General features: G+C 33.4%; 1 protein-coding gene across 2 annotated transcripts in view; it reads right to left on the bottom strand.

Annotated features, from left to right (window-relative positions):
• Positions 1-1,399: 1,399 nt before the first annotated feature.
• tnn (tenascin N) overlaps positions 1,400-15,902 on the bottom strand; it is a 53,325-nt gene continuing 38,822 nt past the window's right edge. The window contains exons 8-16 of one of the 2 annotated variants that reach the window (XM_073849520.1): positions 12,971-13,234; positions 9,619-9,882; positions 9,160-9,290; positions 7,127-7,265; positions 5,219-5,370; positions 4,977-5,073; positions 4,679-4,843; positions 4,434-4,597; positions 1,400-2,106 (exon numbers count right to left, since the gene is read on the bottom strand). In XM_073849520.1, coding sequence (XP_073705621.1) covers positions 1,981-2,106; positions 4,434-4,597; positions 4,679-4,843; positions 4,977-5,073; positions 5,219-5,370; positions 7,127-7,265; positions 9,160-9,290; positions 9,619-9,882; positions 12,971-13,234 — 1,502 coding nt within the window. In that variant the 3' untranslated portion in view covers positions 1,400-1,980. The remainder of the gene's footprint in view (positions 2,107-4,433; positions 4,598-4,678; positions 4,844-4,976; positions 5,074-5,218; positions 5,371-7,126; positions 7,266-9,159; positions 9,291-9,618; positions 9,883-12,970; positions 13,235-15,902) is intronic. The other variant, XM_073849521.1, reaches the window with a different exon arrangement.

Genomic DNA, 15,902 nt, shown 5'->3' with positions numbered 1-15,902 from the left:
TCTCACAGACCTTTGGGCCCAGTTTTGTTCCAACTGGCCTCCATTAATAAGTGCTCAAACTTAAAAATATATATTTTTGTAGATATGCAAATGCCCTTATGACACTTGTGGCACTTTGGACCAAGACAGTCCACAGTGATTTTCATGAGACAAATGGTTGCATAGGTATAGCCATTTTTATGTTTTTCCCTCTTCACCACATGGCCAAGCTCTGCGATTTTTGTTCTGGGACCTCAAATTGAGCTCTTACATAAGTGTTGTGAGTTTGGTGAAGATATCACATTCTGTTCAGGAGTTTTAGCCATTTTACTAAAAGTGGCCCTGCCCCTTTCGAAAGTTCTGGCGTCCCTTTGCGAGGTGAGTCGAAAGTTCAACTTTTTTGATAATTATTGATATTCACTCTCCAGAGAATCTTTCTGCAGTGGTTTGGTTCCGATCAGGTGAAAAACCTAGGACAAGTTTGCAAAAGTAGGTTTTTCAAAAAATACTCAATACCTGAAAATCATATCTGAGGCGTGCCTATATAAACCTATATATGTATAGGTTTCACAGACCTGTACTTCAGATGGTTCATTCAAATAGATCTATAAAATGGTATAAGCAAGGTGTGATAAATCGTTTGTGTGTTTATATGGAAAAAAAGCACTTGGTGAACACTTTGCAACCATGGGCACACCCTATTGCTGCAGTTTTCCATCACATAACGGTCAGAAGGAATGGCATAGAGCTAAAAAAAAGGGAAATTCTCCCCTGGTTACACACACCCATAGTCCAGATCCCTCCACCCAAACAGACCTTGTTTTGTCTCATGCTCCAGCTCACACTAATGCAGGAGGAGAAGGCGGAGAGAGGAAATATAACAAACCCCATTGAAAACAGTGATTCAGCCATGGACTGATGAGAGAAAAACGAAGCACGCTAAGCTGCAGGCGGAACACATGGCACTTTTGTTGAGTGGTGCAAAAGGGGTCTGGGACTCTTTATAGTACATTTTGGTACCAGAATCCATGGGGCTTTCGAAAACAAAACATGCTTGTAGCAAGAAAAGAAATAAATAAAAATAAAAACATCATTTCTTTAGCCTAGTATTTGCCCAGTAGATGTGCCAGTTTGGCAGATGTCTGGGGACCTGAAGATGAGCCAATACAGTCCTGCCCCTGCTGAGGCTGATATGCCTCCTTCTGATGTCAGTTCCTCTGTAAAACAGTTATTTTCCCGGTATGATCTAAACTTACATTTCCGGTTACTCTGAGGGGGTGATGTGAAGATTTTCAAGCAACCGGCTCACTGCAGAGACGATGATGTTGAAATGCTGTGTAATTTTCTTAATTTCCCATCATTTCTTTGCCTGTAGAGCCAGTCTCACTGATTCTCAAATGTGTGAGAGAAATATTCCAAATGCTTTTTTATTTCAACAAACTTTATTTCGGTGAAAATGTGACACTTGATTTGGTGTCTCTGTCAGGAATTATAGTACAACTACAGTACACATGTACCAGATGGAAGACATTATAGCTTAATATCTGTTATAAAACGTCTTTTTATACATGACATTTGAGTCAAATCATTGTCAGCTATTATGATAGGGGAAAATCCTACATATCCATTCAAAAACATCACACAGTACAAAGTCTTTTGGTGCAAAACACTAAAAATAAAATAAAAAAGAGGTTCTGTGAAGATCATAATGCAATATATGTTTGAAAAACACCCTTTGGGTTAGGAATGGCACTGTGGTGTCAGTCATGCTACAATTTTTGGTTTGCTTTTGGATTTCTTTCATATACGGTGTGTATATATACTAAATCAAAAGAAGTATAGCATATTCTATTCAAATTCTGTCTTAAAATACAGTTACACAGCATACAATCTACAGCATAGAGTGGCTTTCCTGATATGACAAACAATTCCAACCTGGTTCGATCCAATTCCCATATGTTATGGATTTTAATATAACATTTTGTAGTTTTTGATTATTGATTAATACACAGCTACTCTCCTCTTCAACGACCTCTTCTGTCTGCCCGCTGCTCCCACTGGTCGGATCTTAATTTCTGCAAAGTCGAGAGACTCGAGGTGCCCCTTCCATGGCTCCCAGTTTACTCCCTAAAATACACAATCAGGAATCTATTTAAGGTTTTACTGACATATACTTGTTCACTATATCATCATGCAGCATCTCTGATAAAAAAAGATTTAATATATTATCGAGCGGTATTTTTTCAGTCTGTTTTTGACCGTATTGCAGAAATACTACCAAATGTTTAGAAGTTTGATGCTTTTGTAAATTTTTTGAATGAAATCTTTAATGCTTTGGGGTTAAAAACATCCCAGTTCTAGGTGAAATATGGAAAAACACAGTGATTGGGTTGTTTTGACCCGACCTTCTAAATAGTTTTATTTAACTGTTACTTAAAAATGACTATACACTACCAGTCAAAAGTTTTTGAACAGTATGTTTTTTTTAAAGAAGTCTCTTTCTGCTCACCAAGCCTGCATATATTTGATCCAAAAACAGTAAAAATTTGAAATATTTTTACTATTTAAAATAACTGTTTTCTATTTGAATATATTTTAAAATCTAATTTATTCCTGTGATCAAAGCTAAATTTTCAGCATCATTACTCCAGTCTTCAGTGTCACATGATCCTTCAGAAATCATTCTAATATGCTGATTTACTGTTCAAGAAACATTTTTATTATTATCAATATTTAAAACAGTTGTGTACTTTTTTCACGATACTTTGATGAATAGAAAGATCCAAAGATCAGCATTTCTCTGAAATTAAAAGCTTTTGTAACATTATACACTATACCATTCAAAACTTGGAGTCAGTATATAATTTTTGTGTGTGTGGTGTGGTAGAAGAAATTATAAAAAGTAAATACTTTAATAAATAATAATTTAATAAATACTAGCAAGAATGCTTTTCTTAAAAAGAAATTATAGAAATGAACACTTTTATTTAGCAAGAATGCTTTAAATTGATCAAATATGATGATAAAGACATTTATAATATTACAAAAGATTTCTATTTCAAATAAATGCTGTTCTTTTGCACTTTCTATTCATCAAAGAAACCCTTTTGTATTTTTTTGAGCAGCAAATCAGAATATTAGAATAATTTCTGAAGGATAATGTGACTGGAGTAATGATGCTAAAAAAATTTAATCACAAGGATAAATTACATTTTAAAATATATTAAAATAGAAAACAGATTTCAAAATTATACTCTTTTTGCTGTACATTGGATCAAATAAATGCAGGCTTGAGAGCAGAAGAGACTTCTTTTAAAATACTTAAAAATTTAAAATCCTAATTAAAAAACTTTTGACTGGTAGTATATTTCTTGTTTACAATGAAGCCAAAATAAGTGAGAAATGAACATGTATATGTTCAATAAATGAAAATGTATTAATATGTGAATAAATAATAATTAAATAATAAACATTATTCAACTGCTTCTTAATAAATGTTCTCCTTTTTATTTTTGCCGATGATTCTGGTACTTATGTGTCTGATTTTTTATTTATTTAAATTATTTTGGGCCAGCCATTTAGTAATTTTTAAAGAAAAGTTGAGCTAAGGTCGGGTTAAAACAACCAATTCGCTGGGTTTATCCATATTTCACTCAGCACTGGGTTGTTTTTAACCCAGCATTTTTCAGTGTAAAAAAACATTGCTTATATTAAACTTTTCAATACTAATTTTGACCATTGACCATGATATGATATATATATACACACACACACACACACACACACACACACACACACACACACACACACACACACACACACACAGGTATTTAATATTTTTTTTGAATTTTTTGGTAAAAAGAAAACAGTGTTTATTCAAAATAGAAATCTTTTGTTTACAAAAGTCTTTTAAAAGTATTAAATTACATCTAATAGTAGTTTATGTTTGGGCTATTTATAATAATATATTTTTAAAAATCAGCATCTAAAATACCAATGTTAACACTAATAAAGTCTGGACAATTTCTTAAAAATAATAAGTAAATGAGGTTTAAAAGTAGTAGCCCCTAACACCTAAGCTCAGTTTGATGTTTAGAAAAAAAAAAAAAAACTACACTTTGTGGCCTAAAATGTTGTTTTTCCTCCTCCATGAAAACATTCAGTATACCTGTTAGCCTCAAAGAAATAAAAGCTTTAATGGGAACATAAATCTCCAACCAACTTGGAAGTATCGTCTTATTTGTGAACTTATGAGATCTGATAGATCCAGGGCACTGCTTTCTTTTGAATTATTGGGCTATTTCTTGTAAGTGCTTTGGCTTCCAATCCTCCTGTCAGTGTTGTAATTTGAGAGCTCCCTCTGCTGGTTATTACAGCTCATGGCAAAAATAAACTACACCAAAACAGATGCCTCATTTTTTCAAAATTTCACTCACAAAATTCTCTTAACTCACCATACTGTGTCTGTTGTCCCCAAACCTGCCATTCAGATTGGCCAGGTGGCAGTTCTTGTACCACCAGGCACCTTGGTGAGTCAGGGCACAGTTACCAAGTGCAATGTCATTGTCTGAATCCACTGTGGAGAAAGACCCTCCCTGGTGGTAGGTCATGGCATCACCTGTGCACAATGTGTTATTAATCACATGACTGTGTTTCATATAATTAAGTTGGCATAATCAGGTTACATAATTCGACTCACCAGCATTTCCCTTGTAGTTGCCAATGGTAAGTTTAAACTTCTGTTTGGATGGTGCTACTTTGAAGTTATCATAGACAGCATATTTCCTCTCAGATCCCGAGCCCAGATCGAAACGCACTTCATATTGTGTAGGAGTATTAGTCAGCTCATGGATCTTCTCCAAACCTAGTCACCAGAAAAAAAAAAAAAAAAGCATCAGAACAGTTCAAATCAATATCTAGTTCGGTCTGAACCAAAGACATGTGGGTAAGCGTAAGGTTTCAATAAACGTATAACGTGACGTCTTTATTAGATATACCGAGCCAAAATTCATCTGTCAGTTCTCCAAAGCCTTTCATATACTCTCTCCAGCGCTTCATGAAATCTAATTTGCCGGTGTTTCGTCTCTGGAACACCTGTGATTGAGACACAAGATACAACACTCGTACTGTATAGATGAAAAATGAATTAATAAAATCTAAATGGGAAGAATAAATGAAACCTTGCATTTTATGAAGTCAGAGTTAAATATTCTGGAAAGAAAATAATAATGGCACTCACAATCCAGCCACCGCCTTCGGTTGTCATGTCACAATACACTTGCATGGTTCTGCTACGGTTGTTGTTGACGTAGATGGTGTAGACGCCACTGTCCATGTTTCCATTCCTCATAATCTGAGTGCAGTCCATTGGGAACGGGTAGGCTTGGCCCACTAAAAAATAAGGAAAATACAATAAATGTCAAAAGTTTTTGAATAGTAGCATTTTTATTTTTTTTTATTCACCTCTTCTGCTCACCAAGCCTGCGTTTATTTGATTCTAGGTACAGCAAAAACAGTAAAATGTTGAAATATTTTTACTATTTACTGAAAAAAAAAAACTTGTTTTCTATTTGAATATATTTTAAAATGTAATTTATTCCTGTGATCGAAGCTACATTTTCAGCATTATTACTCTGTTCAGGAGCATTTGTAATCATTATATTATTATCAATATTTAAAACTTTTTTCCAAAGATCTAAAATAAAAAGCTTTTGTAATATTATATACTATAACATTTAAAAGCTTGGAGTCCGTATATATATATATATATATATATATATATATATATATATATATATTTTTTTTTTTTTATTTTTTTTATTTTTTTTTTTTTTGAGAAAGAATGCAAGGATGCTTTGAAATGATCAAATACGATGATAAAGACTTTTATAATGTTACAAAAGATTTCAGATAAATGCTGTTCTTTTGAACTTTCTATTCCAGTGTTGTTTTTGACAACCATCTTAGATTTAGTCTTAGTCTTAGTCTTTTGGACTAAAATGCTTATTAGTTTTAGTCAAATTTTAGTCACTTCTATATGTGATAGTTTTAGTCCAATTTTAGTCGACGAAAAGTCATAAAGGTTTTAGTCTAGTTTTAGTCAAAAAAAGGGGGAAAAGTAGTCTTTTAACAAATTAATGTAGGTCAGTAAGTATTTTGCTGTTGGGTAGTGTCACTTATAAGTTGTGAAAATAGCAGATCTATAGTTCAACACAATGTGAGCTTCCGGATCGACTATTTTCACCAATAATTACAATAATGAAGGAATGGTTTTAGACATAAAATACATATATTTGAAATAATGTGCAAACTGCCGGCATCATGGTTAATCGTCTGTCTGTCTGAGTGACAACAATGTGACATGTTGAGCACGTTGTGCGCTGCACACCAGGTGGTGGGCGTAACCAAACAAGGATAGAATGCTAAAACGGCTTGCCATAGCCTACTAGTATGGCAAAGAGTATTTAATGCTACAACGGCTTGCCATAGCGGCAGATACTTTTTCGGTTTTAATTGGCATGCACAATAAGCAGAAATGTCGTGCATTTTAAACGTCTGACGGACCACCCACTAACATTTTCGTCTATTCTCGTTTCGTCAACGAAAACTCATACACGTCTCGTCATGTTTTAGTCATCAACGAGCCATTTTTATCTCGTCATCGTCTCGTTATCGTCATGAAAAAAAGTTACGAAAACAACACTGTTCTATTCATCAAAAAAACCCCGAAAAAATTCTACACAGCTGTTTTCAGCATAATAATAACAATAATAAATGTTTGAGCAGCAAATCAGGATATTAAAATTATTTCTGGAGTGGGAAATCACAGGAATAAATTACATTTTAAAATATATTCAAATAGAAAAAAGTTATTTTAAATAGAAAGAATATTTCAAAATGTTCCTGTTTTTGCTGTACTTTGAATCAAATAAACACAGGCTTGGTAAGCAGAGGGGAGTTCTTTAAAAAACATTAAACATCTTACTGTTCAAAAACTTTTGACAGCTATTGTAGAAGGTTTTTTTATTTCAATTATTTTTTTTTAATATTTAATCTTTGGTGATAATAAGGTTTGGTGATGTGTTGATACACTAGGGATCTTATAAAGGTGTGAATGAAGGAATATTGAATATACTGAATATATTACCTGTGCTAAAGCTTGTCTCCACTACCTTACTCCTCTTCGTGCCCCTATAGGCAATAAGGGTGACAATGTACTTTTTCCCCATTGCAAGGTTAGAGAGAGCAAATCTATTCTCCTGTGCAGTCAACATTTTTTCCACAGTCTAAAAAATAAAGAAAAAAGTCAGTTAAACAAAGAAAAACTCAACTGGGACAAACTGACAAGTGTCTGTCAGATAGTAACAAACATAAAACTTTACAATAAAGTTCATTAGCTGATGCATTGGTATCATCTAACAATTTACAATATTTTTTTGTGGTTTTTACTTCATTGCAGCATTCATTTTTTATTAAAATAAAATACATTCACTACCATGCAAAAGTTTAGGATCCATATTTTTTTTTTTAAATAAAAGACATGAATACTAATATTTAGCAAGGATGCATTAAATTTATTAAAAGTGACAATAAAGACATTTATAAAAATCTGTTTTAAATAAATCATGTTCTTTTGAATTTTTTTTTTCATTAAAGAATACTATAAATGCTGTAAAATATACACGAGTCAGTTGGTACTACATTGCTATAATACTGGCGGTTAAAATTAACTGATTTGTATACAAACACTTAAATTACGCTAAATTAAGTTTTTATAAGTTACAGTTAGATAATATTCTACTCCAATTCATTTTCATTTGCTGTCATAAAAACTTGACAGATGTTACATGGAGCATATATTTAGTAAAATGCTGCTCTTTAGAGTTCATTGACTAACTAGTTTGTGGTCACCAAATTTTTTTCTGAGGTAAATGTGACGTTACGTCACAACTGTTAACAAGCTGTTATGTTGATGAGGTTGAAACACTGATTGAGACAGGATTCGGATTTCGGTAAGTTATGCTCTTTCATTTAACATACTTTCAGATGTTTCTTTGGTGCTGAAACTCTTATTGAAGCAGGGTTTAAGCATTTTTCTTAAACTGAGGCGCTACAATGATCTGTCACACCACATTAAACACCGCCAAAAAAATTTGAGACTTTCTTGCATATCTAAAGCATAGTTGCCAGGTTTTCACAACAAAACCCGGTCAATTGCTTTTCAAAACTTGCCCAAAAGTAGGCCAATCGCATTTCGAAGGGGGTCCCCTGATAAAAAAAATTGCATTCCAGGGGGTAAAATACACGATTTGTGGTTGGGTTCCTCTGGCAAAATTAGCATTCCAGTGGATAAATATTACGTTATTGGGGTCGCTTCAACCAGAGGAAATGAAAAACAACCCGTGGCAACAGTATGAAAGAAACCCAATTCCACAGTAAAATCGCGGCCTTGGCAACACTGATCTAAAGTAACAAAGCACAAAATTTATTGCGATTTACTGGATGGGAGGTGCACTACTGTTCCCTTCATTATCTGATAACAGACTAGACTAATCGATTCTTAGGATTTAAGAATCAATATCGTTCCATAAAAATGTGAATCGATTCGAGAATTTGATATTTTTTACCCTAATACAGTCAAGCCAAAATGTATTCAGACACATTCAGCATTTCTCACATTATCAGTTTATTCGCTATAGTTTAGAAAATGGTAATAAAATATAACAATATCTCAAGAGTTAAACTGTGTCAGTCAGAACAAATTCATCTTGATAATGTCAGATAGCTGTAACAAAACATGGTCAGGTCAAAGTGTCAAATCAAATTTTTGGTCCCAAATTTTACTGGTAGTCCACTGCATGAAGTTTTTTTTGGGGTATAATATGTCACAGTTTAGTTTATTTTGCTATCCTCACTTAAATGAACCATAGTGTACTGCACCCACTAGTAAAGAAATATCAAAAATTATATTTGGTGTCTGAATAATTTTTGGTTTGACTGTGTATTGATGCAACTTGAAATGTTAAAGCATATTAGTAAATAAAGAAATGAACTAACCTTATTGTTAGTTTGTGTTAGCTATTGCATTATCTAATTTTAACATATAACACCTTGTAAAGTGTTAACAGATACAGTATTGAATTGAACAGGTTTCAAAAGCTGTTAGCGTGTAGAGCAAACCTGCATGCTGCCATCCTCAGCCCTGTAGGTCAGAATGTAGCCATCAATATTAGCCTGAGGAGCTTTCCATGTTATAGTGGAGGTTTGAGTCTGAACATCAATGGCTTTGAGATTCTTTGGTGCATCAATCTCTGTGGATAAACAAATAGTACTCAGTTAAATGCGGTTGACATCATATGTGGCTGAACTGTGTATCTGGAAAAGATCATGAGAATACAACTCATTCTTAATGAGCTCTTAAGAGATGAGATATGTCTCTCCTTATAACTCTAAGCATTAGCATTCCAGTTAGGTTTGAAAACTGATGGATTATTTTTCTTTCTGTGCAGAATTAATTCACTTATCTCTATTGCTGAGACAAGACCTTAGCAAAGACCTTCGTCATGCTTCATTGGACGTTTTTAGACAGAAGAAGAAAGGACGGGCGCAGAGCCATGCTGCCTGCTTGAATCAGATAACCTGTTTCAGCCTCAGTTGTGGCTTTTCTGCTTGAGCGAGAGCCTTTCACAGCCCAGACGTAGACTGTGTAGAGAACTCCAGGCTTCAGACCAATGAACCTGTAGGAGGTGCTGTCAGCTCCTACTCGAACCTCCTGACTGGTGCCATCTACAGAGCTGTAGCTTAGCATGTAGCCATCAATGTCAGCCTGCACCTTGTTCCACGTCACCATCGCCGAGTCCTCCGTCACCTCTCGGGTTAAGAGGTTAGTAGGAGCATCTATATCTAGAAAGCCATTTGTAACACAGTGTTAATTCTTCAAGGAAGTACTTCTGTTGAGGTTTAACACAAGATAAAGTGCCGACCAGTGAAGTGGTAGAAATGAGACATGAAAAGGTTTTGTTGTGTTAAGTACTTACTGTAAAAAGAAAGCTACACTCTAGAAGCATATTTTAAACTGCCAATGGCCATAGGACTTAAGCTAGTGAACCTGTAGGAGGCGCTGTTGGTTTCTTTTCATAGGCCCAGAGCCAATAACACAGCCATAACCATTGATGTCTGTCTCCCACTTCTTTGGTCAGGAGGTTAGTAGGAGTATGTACAGTATATCTTAATTAACAATTAACACATTAAATTAAAAGTGAAGCATATCATTTCTTTACCGTTAGTGGAATTAAACAAAATAGCAAAAATAATGATTGTTTTCAAGCAGGTTTTCCAAATACTCTAATTGTTGGCCAAATGGTGGTCGTAAGATTTAAAACAGCCCATAAACAAATATGAAAAGAGAAAGTGTTGATAGCCGTATAAATACAGCGATATCTGTTTATTTTTATTGTTGCCATTTTATTCTACTTAAATATCCAAAAGTTAGAGAGCAGGGGTGTGCGATAACAACAAAAAGATGGTATTTGATATTTTCTGGAATTTTAGGTATCGTTTAGATAACAATAATTAGACCATAATTTGTTGAGCATGTTATTAGGACTGCCGTGAACAGCGGACTCCCAAAGGAGAGTATGGTATGGTATTCTTCATATTCTGTGCGGTGATTAATTTGTAGGAGTAACAGAAATAAACGTTTGAAACAAGCTTAAATAGATTTTTTACCGTTTATGGCCATTTTTACCTTTATAAGTCCATTTTTTTTAAAATTTCATTAAATGTATGCATGGTCTTTTGTGTCAAATTCGAAAAAGTAATCAGTAAATTCAAATGGGTAAGACACTATAGGGCTGTTACCAATCAAATTAAATCTTTATCAACAATATGAGTTTGCAATGCAGCGATGGCACAGAATCTGGAATTTAGATGCATTTACACAGACTGTTTAATGCAGTGATAATTCCCCCAAAAATGAAAATTCAGTCATTAATTACTCACCTTCATGTCGTTCCAAACCTGCAAGACTTTCGTTCATCTTCGGAACACAAATTACGATAAACGTATTCTTGTAGCTTCATAAAATATTTGTTGAACCACTGGTGTCTCATAGACTATTTATTGATGTTCTTGGTACCCTGGCCCATGGAAAGACTCTTGCTGTCTATGGAGAGTCAGAAAGGTCTCGAATTTCATCAAAAATATCTTAATTTGTGTTCTGAAGATGTACGAAGGTCTTACAGGTTTGGAACAACATGAGGGTGAGTAATTAATGACAGAATTAGTATTTCTGGGTAAACTATCCCTTTAACCTGCAGTTACAATATGCTTTAAATAGAAACCTAAAATTGCCAATAGGTAGTGGCATATCACTGCATGAGTGAGTCATTGAACCATTTATTCAACCGATTCATTCAAATGGCTGATTGATTCAGTAACGAAACTCTGTTGTGAGTTGCTCAGAGAAACAAAACAGTTATACTGTGGTTTTGTTTACAAATATTTTCGTTGACGAAATAGAGCAAAAACAGCAACTTGTGTCTAAAATGTAGCTCAGCGTTATTTTACACTTTTGTTTACTTTAGTAATATACAGTATATTGCCAAAAGTATTGGGACATTCCCTTCTAATGAACAGGTTTGACTACTTTAGTAATTTCCATGAGTACAAATCCTAATGTTAAGCATATAATAATATTCTAGGGTATTGTATGATTTTAATTTTGTAGCAACAGTTTGGACAGGACCCTTTTCTACTCTAATATGACATCTGTGTATAAAGCAAGGTTCAAAAATAAAGGATTGATTCAGTCAATGTGGAAGAACTTGACTGGTCTGCATACAGCCAAGTCCTAATCCCAGCTGAACACCTCTGGTGTACCTGTAAATGCAGACCTTGAGTCAAAAACTCAGCAGTTACCAATTACTTGTATGGGAACTGCCATTTTAGACACTTCCAAAACAACAACAGTGATGGAAATGCAATTTTTAAATGCATGACTTATGTTTCTATCTTTGTTGCCACAGTTTTGGAAGTGCCTTTTTCTGTTCTAAAGAAGGGGGTGTCCCGATACTTTTGTCCATATAGTCAATGTACAAGTCATTGGTGTTTGGTGATGAGTTTTTGGCTCAAGGTCTGCATTTAAAGTCACACCAGAGGTGTTCAGCTGGGACTAAGACTTGGTTTTACCAGATCAGTCAAGTTCTTCCACACTGACTGAATTGACAGTTTTTTTTTTTTTGTTTTTTTTTTACATTGCTTTATACAGAGATGCATTGTCATGTTAGAATAGAAAAGTGTCCTGTCCAACTCCAAACTGTTGCTATAAAACTAGAAGTGCACAATACCCTATTGTGTGTTTAAAGATCAAGATTTGTAGTCATGACTAAAGTAGTCAAACCTGTTTAATAGAAGAATGGCAATATAGTTTACTTTTAGTTTATTAGACTGTTTTATAAAATCAGTATCACATTTTTAATTATACTGATGTTTGGAGAAAAAAACTGTACTCTTTGTGTGATATTAACTATATCAGATGATTTAAATATATTTTATTTAAAAAAAAAAATGTTATACGGGAACATATTTGGCCCCTTATGCTTTGGGCACACCAAACGCGAAGCGTATATTCTTATTGCGTTATCGCTCTAGATTAATCACAAGATGTGTTTTTGTGTTGCTCACATGAATCAAATCATCGCGTAATGCTTTTCTCCATTTTCAGCAGCAATAATGAGTTTAGTGAATTTAGTTTAGTGGCATTGTTTACATTCAGTGTGGCCGATTGATGGCACGTTGTGAAAATTTTAACATTTAAAAAAATGACACGCTTCACTTTTAATTGACAATTCTATATTAAAGCCATGCATAATTGGACAAGTTTATCTGTAGAAACCCAAGGCTTCATGCTGTAAAGCCTTATTTTTATGAACAGATAAACTTTAAAACAGAGAACTCTGTGTTAGTGTGCATGAGCCGACTATTCAAAAACCTGTTTCTGCTTCCGTCGAGCTCTTTTTGCTAGCGCGAGGGCCCTTGATGGCCCACACATAGACTGTGTAGAGAACTCCAGGCTTCAGACCAGTGAACCTGTAGGAGGTGCTGTCAGCTCCTGCTCGAACCTCCTGATTGGTGCCATCTATAGAGCTGTAGCTCAGCATGTAGCCATCAATGTCAGCCTGCACCTTGTTCCATGTCACCAACGCCGAGTCCTCTGTCACCTCCCTGGTCATGAGGTTAGTAGGAGCATCTATATCTAGAAAGCCATTTGTAGAACAGGTTAATGCACGACATTGCTGCATTTCAGCCATGCAGGTATAGAAAATGCAGCAGAGGAGTTGTACGAAGAAGAATGCATCACTGAACCATGAAGATAGACAGTTTATCCTTTTCATACTGATGCAATTAGCTTTAAATCCAGGATGCAGATAGTAAATCCTATTATTTCCCATCACCGTTTGACTTAATTTCCCTCCAGGATCAATGGTCTTTTATCTTATCTGATGTTGTTTGCTACTTTAAAAAGTTAAGTGAAAATGAATGACTTTAATTAATGTAAATTCGAAAATGTTCTGTGCTTATGAAAAATGCAATTTTCTCAAATTAGCGTTCAGCTTGATTAATGCAGCCAGCAGGTTCTGTTACAAAGTAGCAATTCATCACTACACCACAGAGACAGGGGAGGAAACAGCACAACATGCTGCGTAACAGTATTCTTAAAAACAATGTCTTATATAAATGCTTATGGGAATTTTTAAATAAATATATAAAATGCATTAAAGCTGATGATAAAAAGCACTGATTTTGTGTATAATAACTGGTCAATCAATGCTGTTTTTTATAAGAAATGTAGAAGCTTTTGAATCAATGCATATATATATATATATATATATATATATACTGTTTTTATCATTTAATGCTGTTATTGTTTTGTTGTCATTTCAGGAACCTCCCATCCGCATTGTTCAACTATACAAATAATTCATCTTGTTCCTGAACAATGACATGGCAATCAAGTGATATTCATCATGATGACTACAGGGGTCTGCAAAAGGCCACCCTGATCAAAATCAATAGATGGTACCAGAGTTGTGGATGAGCACATCTTTTAAAGTAATCACAATCCTAGCTAACAGAGTATGTTCTAACAACTTTCACAAACATAGTTATATAAATGTTTAGACAAAATGTTTTTAAAGCAATATTCATGGAATGTTCTAATAAAGGCTGGAACATACTACACGACTTGAAAAAATGAACAGATCTTAAAACACTGGGAATCATACACTTACTGACTTTGTAATAGTCACAGAGGAAAAACGAGCCATCATATGCTAAACGATTGAGGATCATACACTACCAGACTTTAAAGTTGTTCTGATCACAACAAACTCATGCAGAAATGTGCGCCTTGTCACTTTACAAATGAAAACAGTATGTGTTCTAAAATCATAGTCTGAAGCAAAAAAAAAAATAAAAAATCCATCGTACACTGCAGTTTTTCGGACTTTCAGCAACTAGCGTCGACTTCTCTAGACAGTAAAACGGCGGACAATTGGGGCAAAAATTGTGTAGTGTTATCCAGCCTTAACATTATTAATGTTTGATATAAATTCTCATAACTTTGAACGAAAATATTTTAATTAACCAACATTCTTAGGTCCTTATGATGATATTTGTACTGGATATTATAACATTCACAGAATATTAAAAATAAATGTTTTATTTTGGGTGAAAATAAAGTTACCAATATGTTTCTTACAATATTCTGCTAACTTTATTTTCACCTAAAATATTCTATTCTACTCTAAAAGTATTCTATTCAAAGAACAGTACAATGTAAAGTTTTCTTGTGATCATATCATACGTTAAAGGTTACAAAAATGTTTTTTACAACATTCTACTAACTTTATTTTCAAACGCAATAAAACATTATTGGACTATTTATTTTTAGTATTCTATGAACATTAAAATGTCCAATTTTCTTGTTGTGATTATTACATAATTTACAGGTTACAAAAATACTTTATTTTCAAACTAGATAAAACATTATTTGAACATTTATGTATTCTAAGAACATTAAAATATTATTTGTTTTGTTGTGATTATAACATAATTTAAAGATTACCAAAACATTGCTTACAATGTTTTGCTAATGCTAAAAGAGTAAATGTTCAAATAATATTTTTTTTATACTCTAGTTTATTTTATTATTATGTTAGCAGGACTAACATTGTAAGAAATGTTTTTGTAACCTTTAAATTACATTATAATCACTAAAAGAAAGCTGGACATTTTACCATTTTTGGAATATTAAAAATTAACATTCAAATAACATTTTATTTTGGGTAAAAATAAAGTTAGTGGAACGTTGTAAGAAACATTTTGGTTACCTTTAAATTATGTTGAAATCACAAGAAAATTGGACATTTAATGTTTTTAGAATATTAAAAACAAATGTTTAAATAATGTTTATTTTAGGTGAAAATAAAGTTAGTAGATCGTTGTACGAAACATTTTTGTAACCTCTAAATTATGTTATAATCACAACAAGAAAATTGGACATTTTAACGTTTTTGGAAGATTAAAAATAAATGTACAAATAATGTTTTATTTTGGGTGAAAATAAAGTTAGTAAGACATTGTGAGAAATGTTTTTGTGACCTTTAAATTATGTTCTAATTATGACAAGAAAATTCAATTTTTACGTTCTTAGAAGATTAAAAATAAATGTTCAAATAATGTTTTATTTTGGGTGAAAATAAAGTTAGTAGGACATTGTGAGAAATGTTTTTGTAACCTTTAAATTATGTTATAATTACGACAAGAAAACTCATAATTTTAACGTTCTTAGAATATTAAAAATAAATGTTTAAATAATGTTTTATTTTGGGTGAAAATAAATAGGGGTGCGACAATAAATC

The sequence above is a fragment of the Garra rufa genome, chromosome 10 (assembly GCF_049309525.1).
Source record: "Garra rufa chromosome 10, GarRuf1.0, whole genome shotgun sequence".
Taxonomy (NCBI): domain Eukaryota; kingdom Metazoa; phylum Chordata; class Actinopteri; order Cypriniformes; family Cyprinidae; genus Garra; species Garra rufa.
The sequence above is the reverse complement of the archived record's forward strand: the minus strand, read 5'-3'. Positions and strand labels throughout refer to the sequence as shown.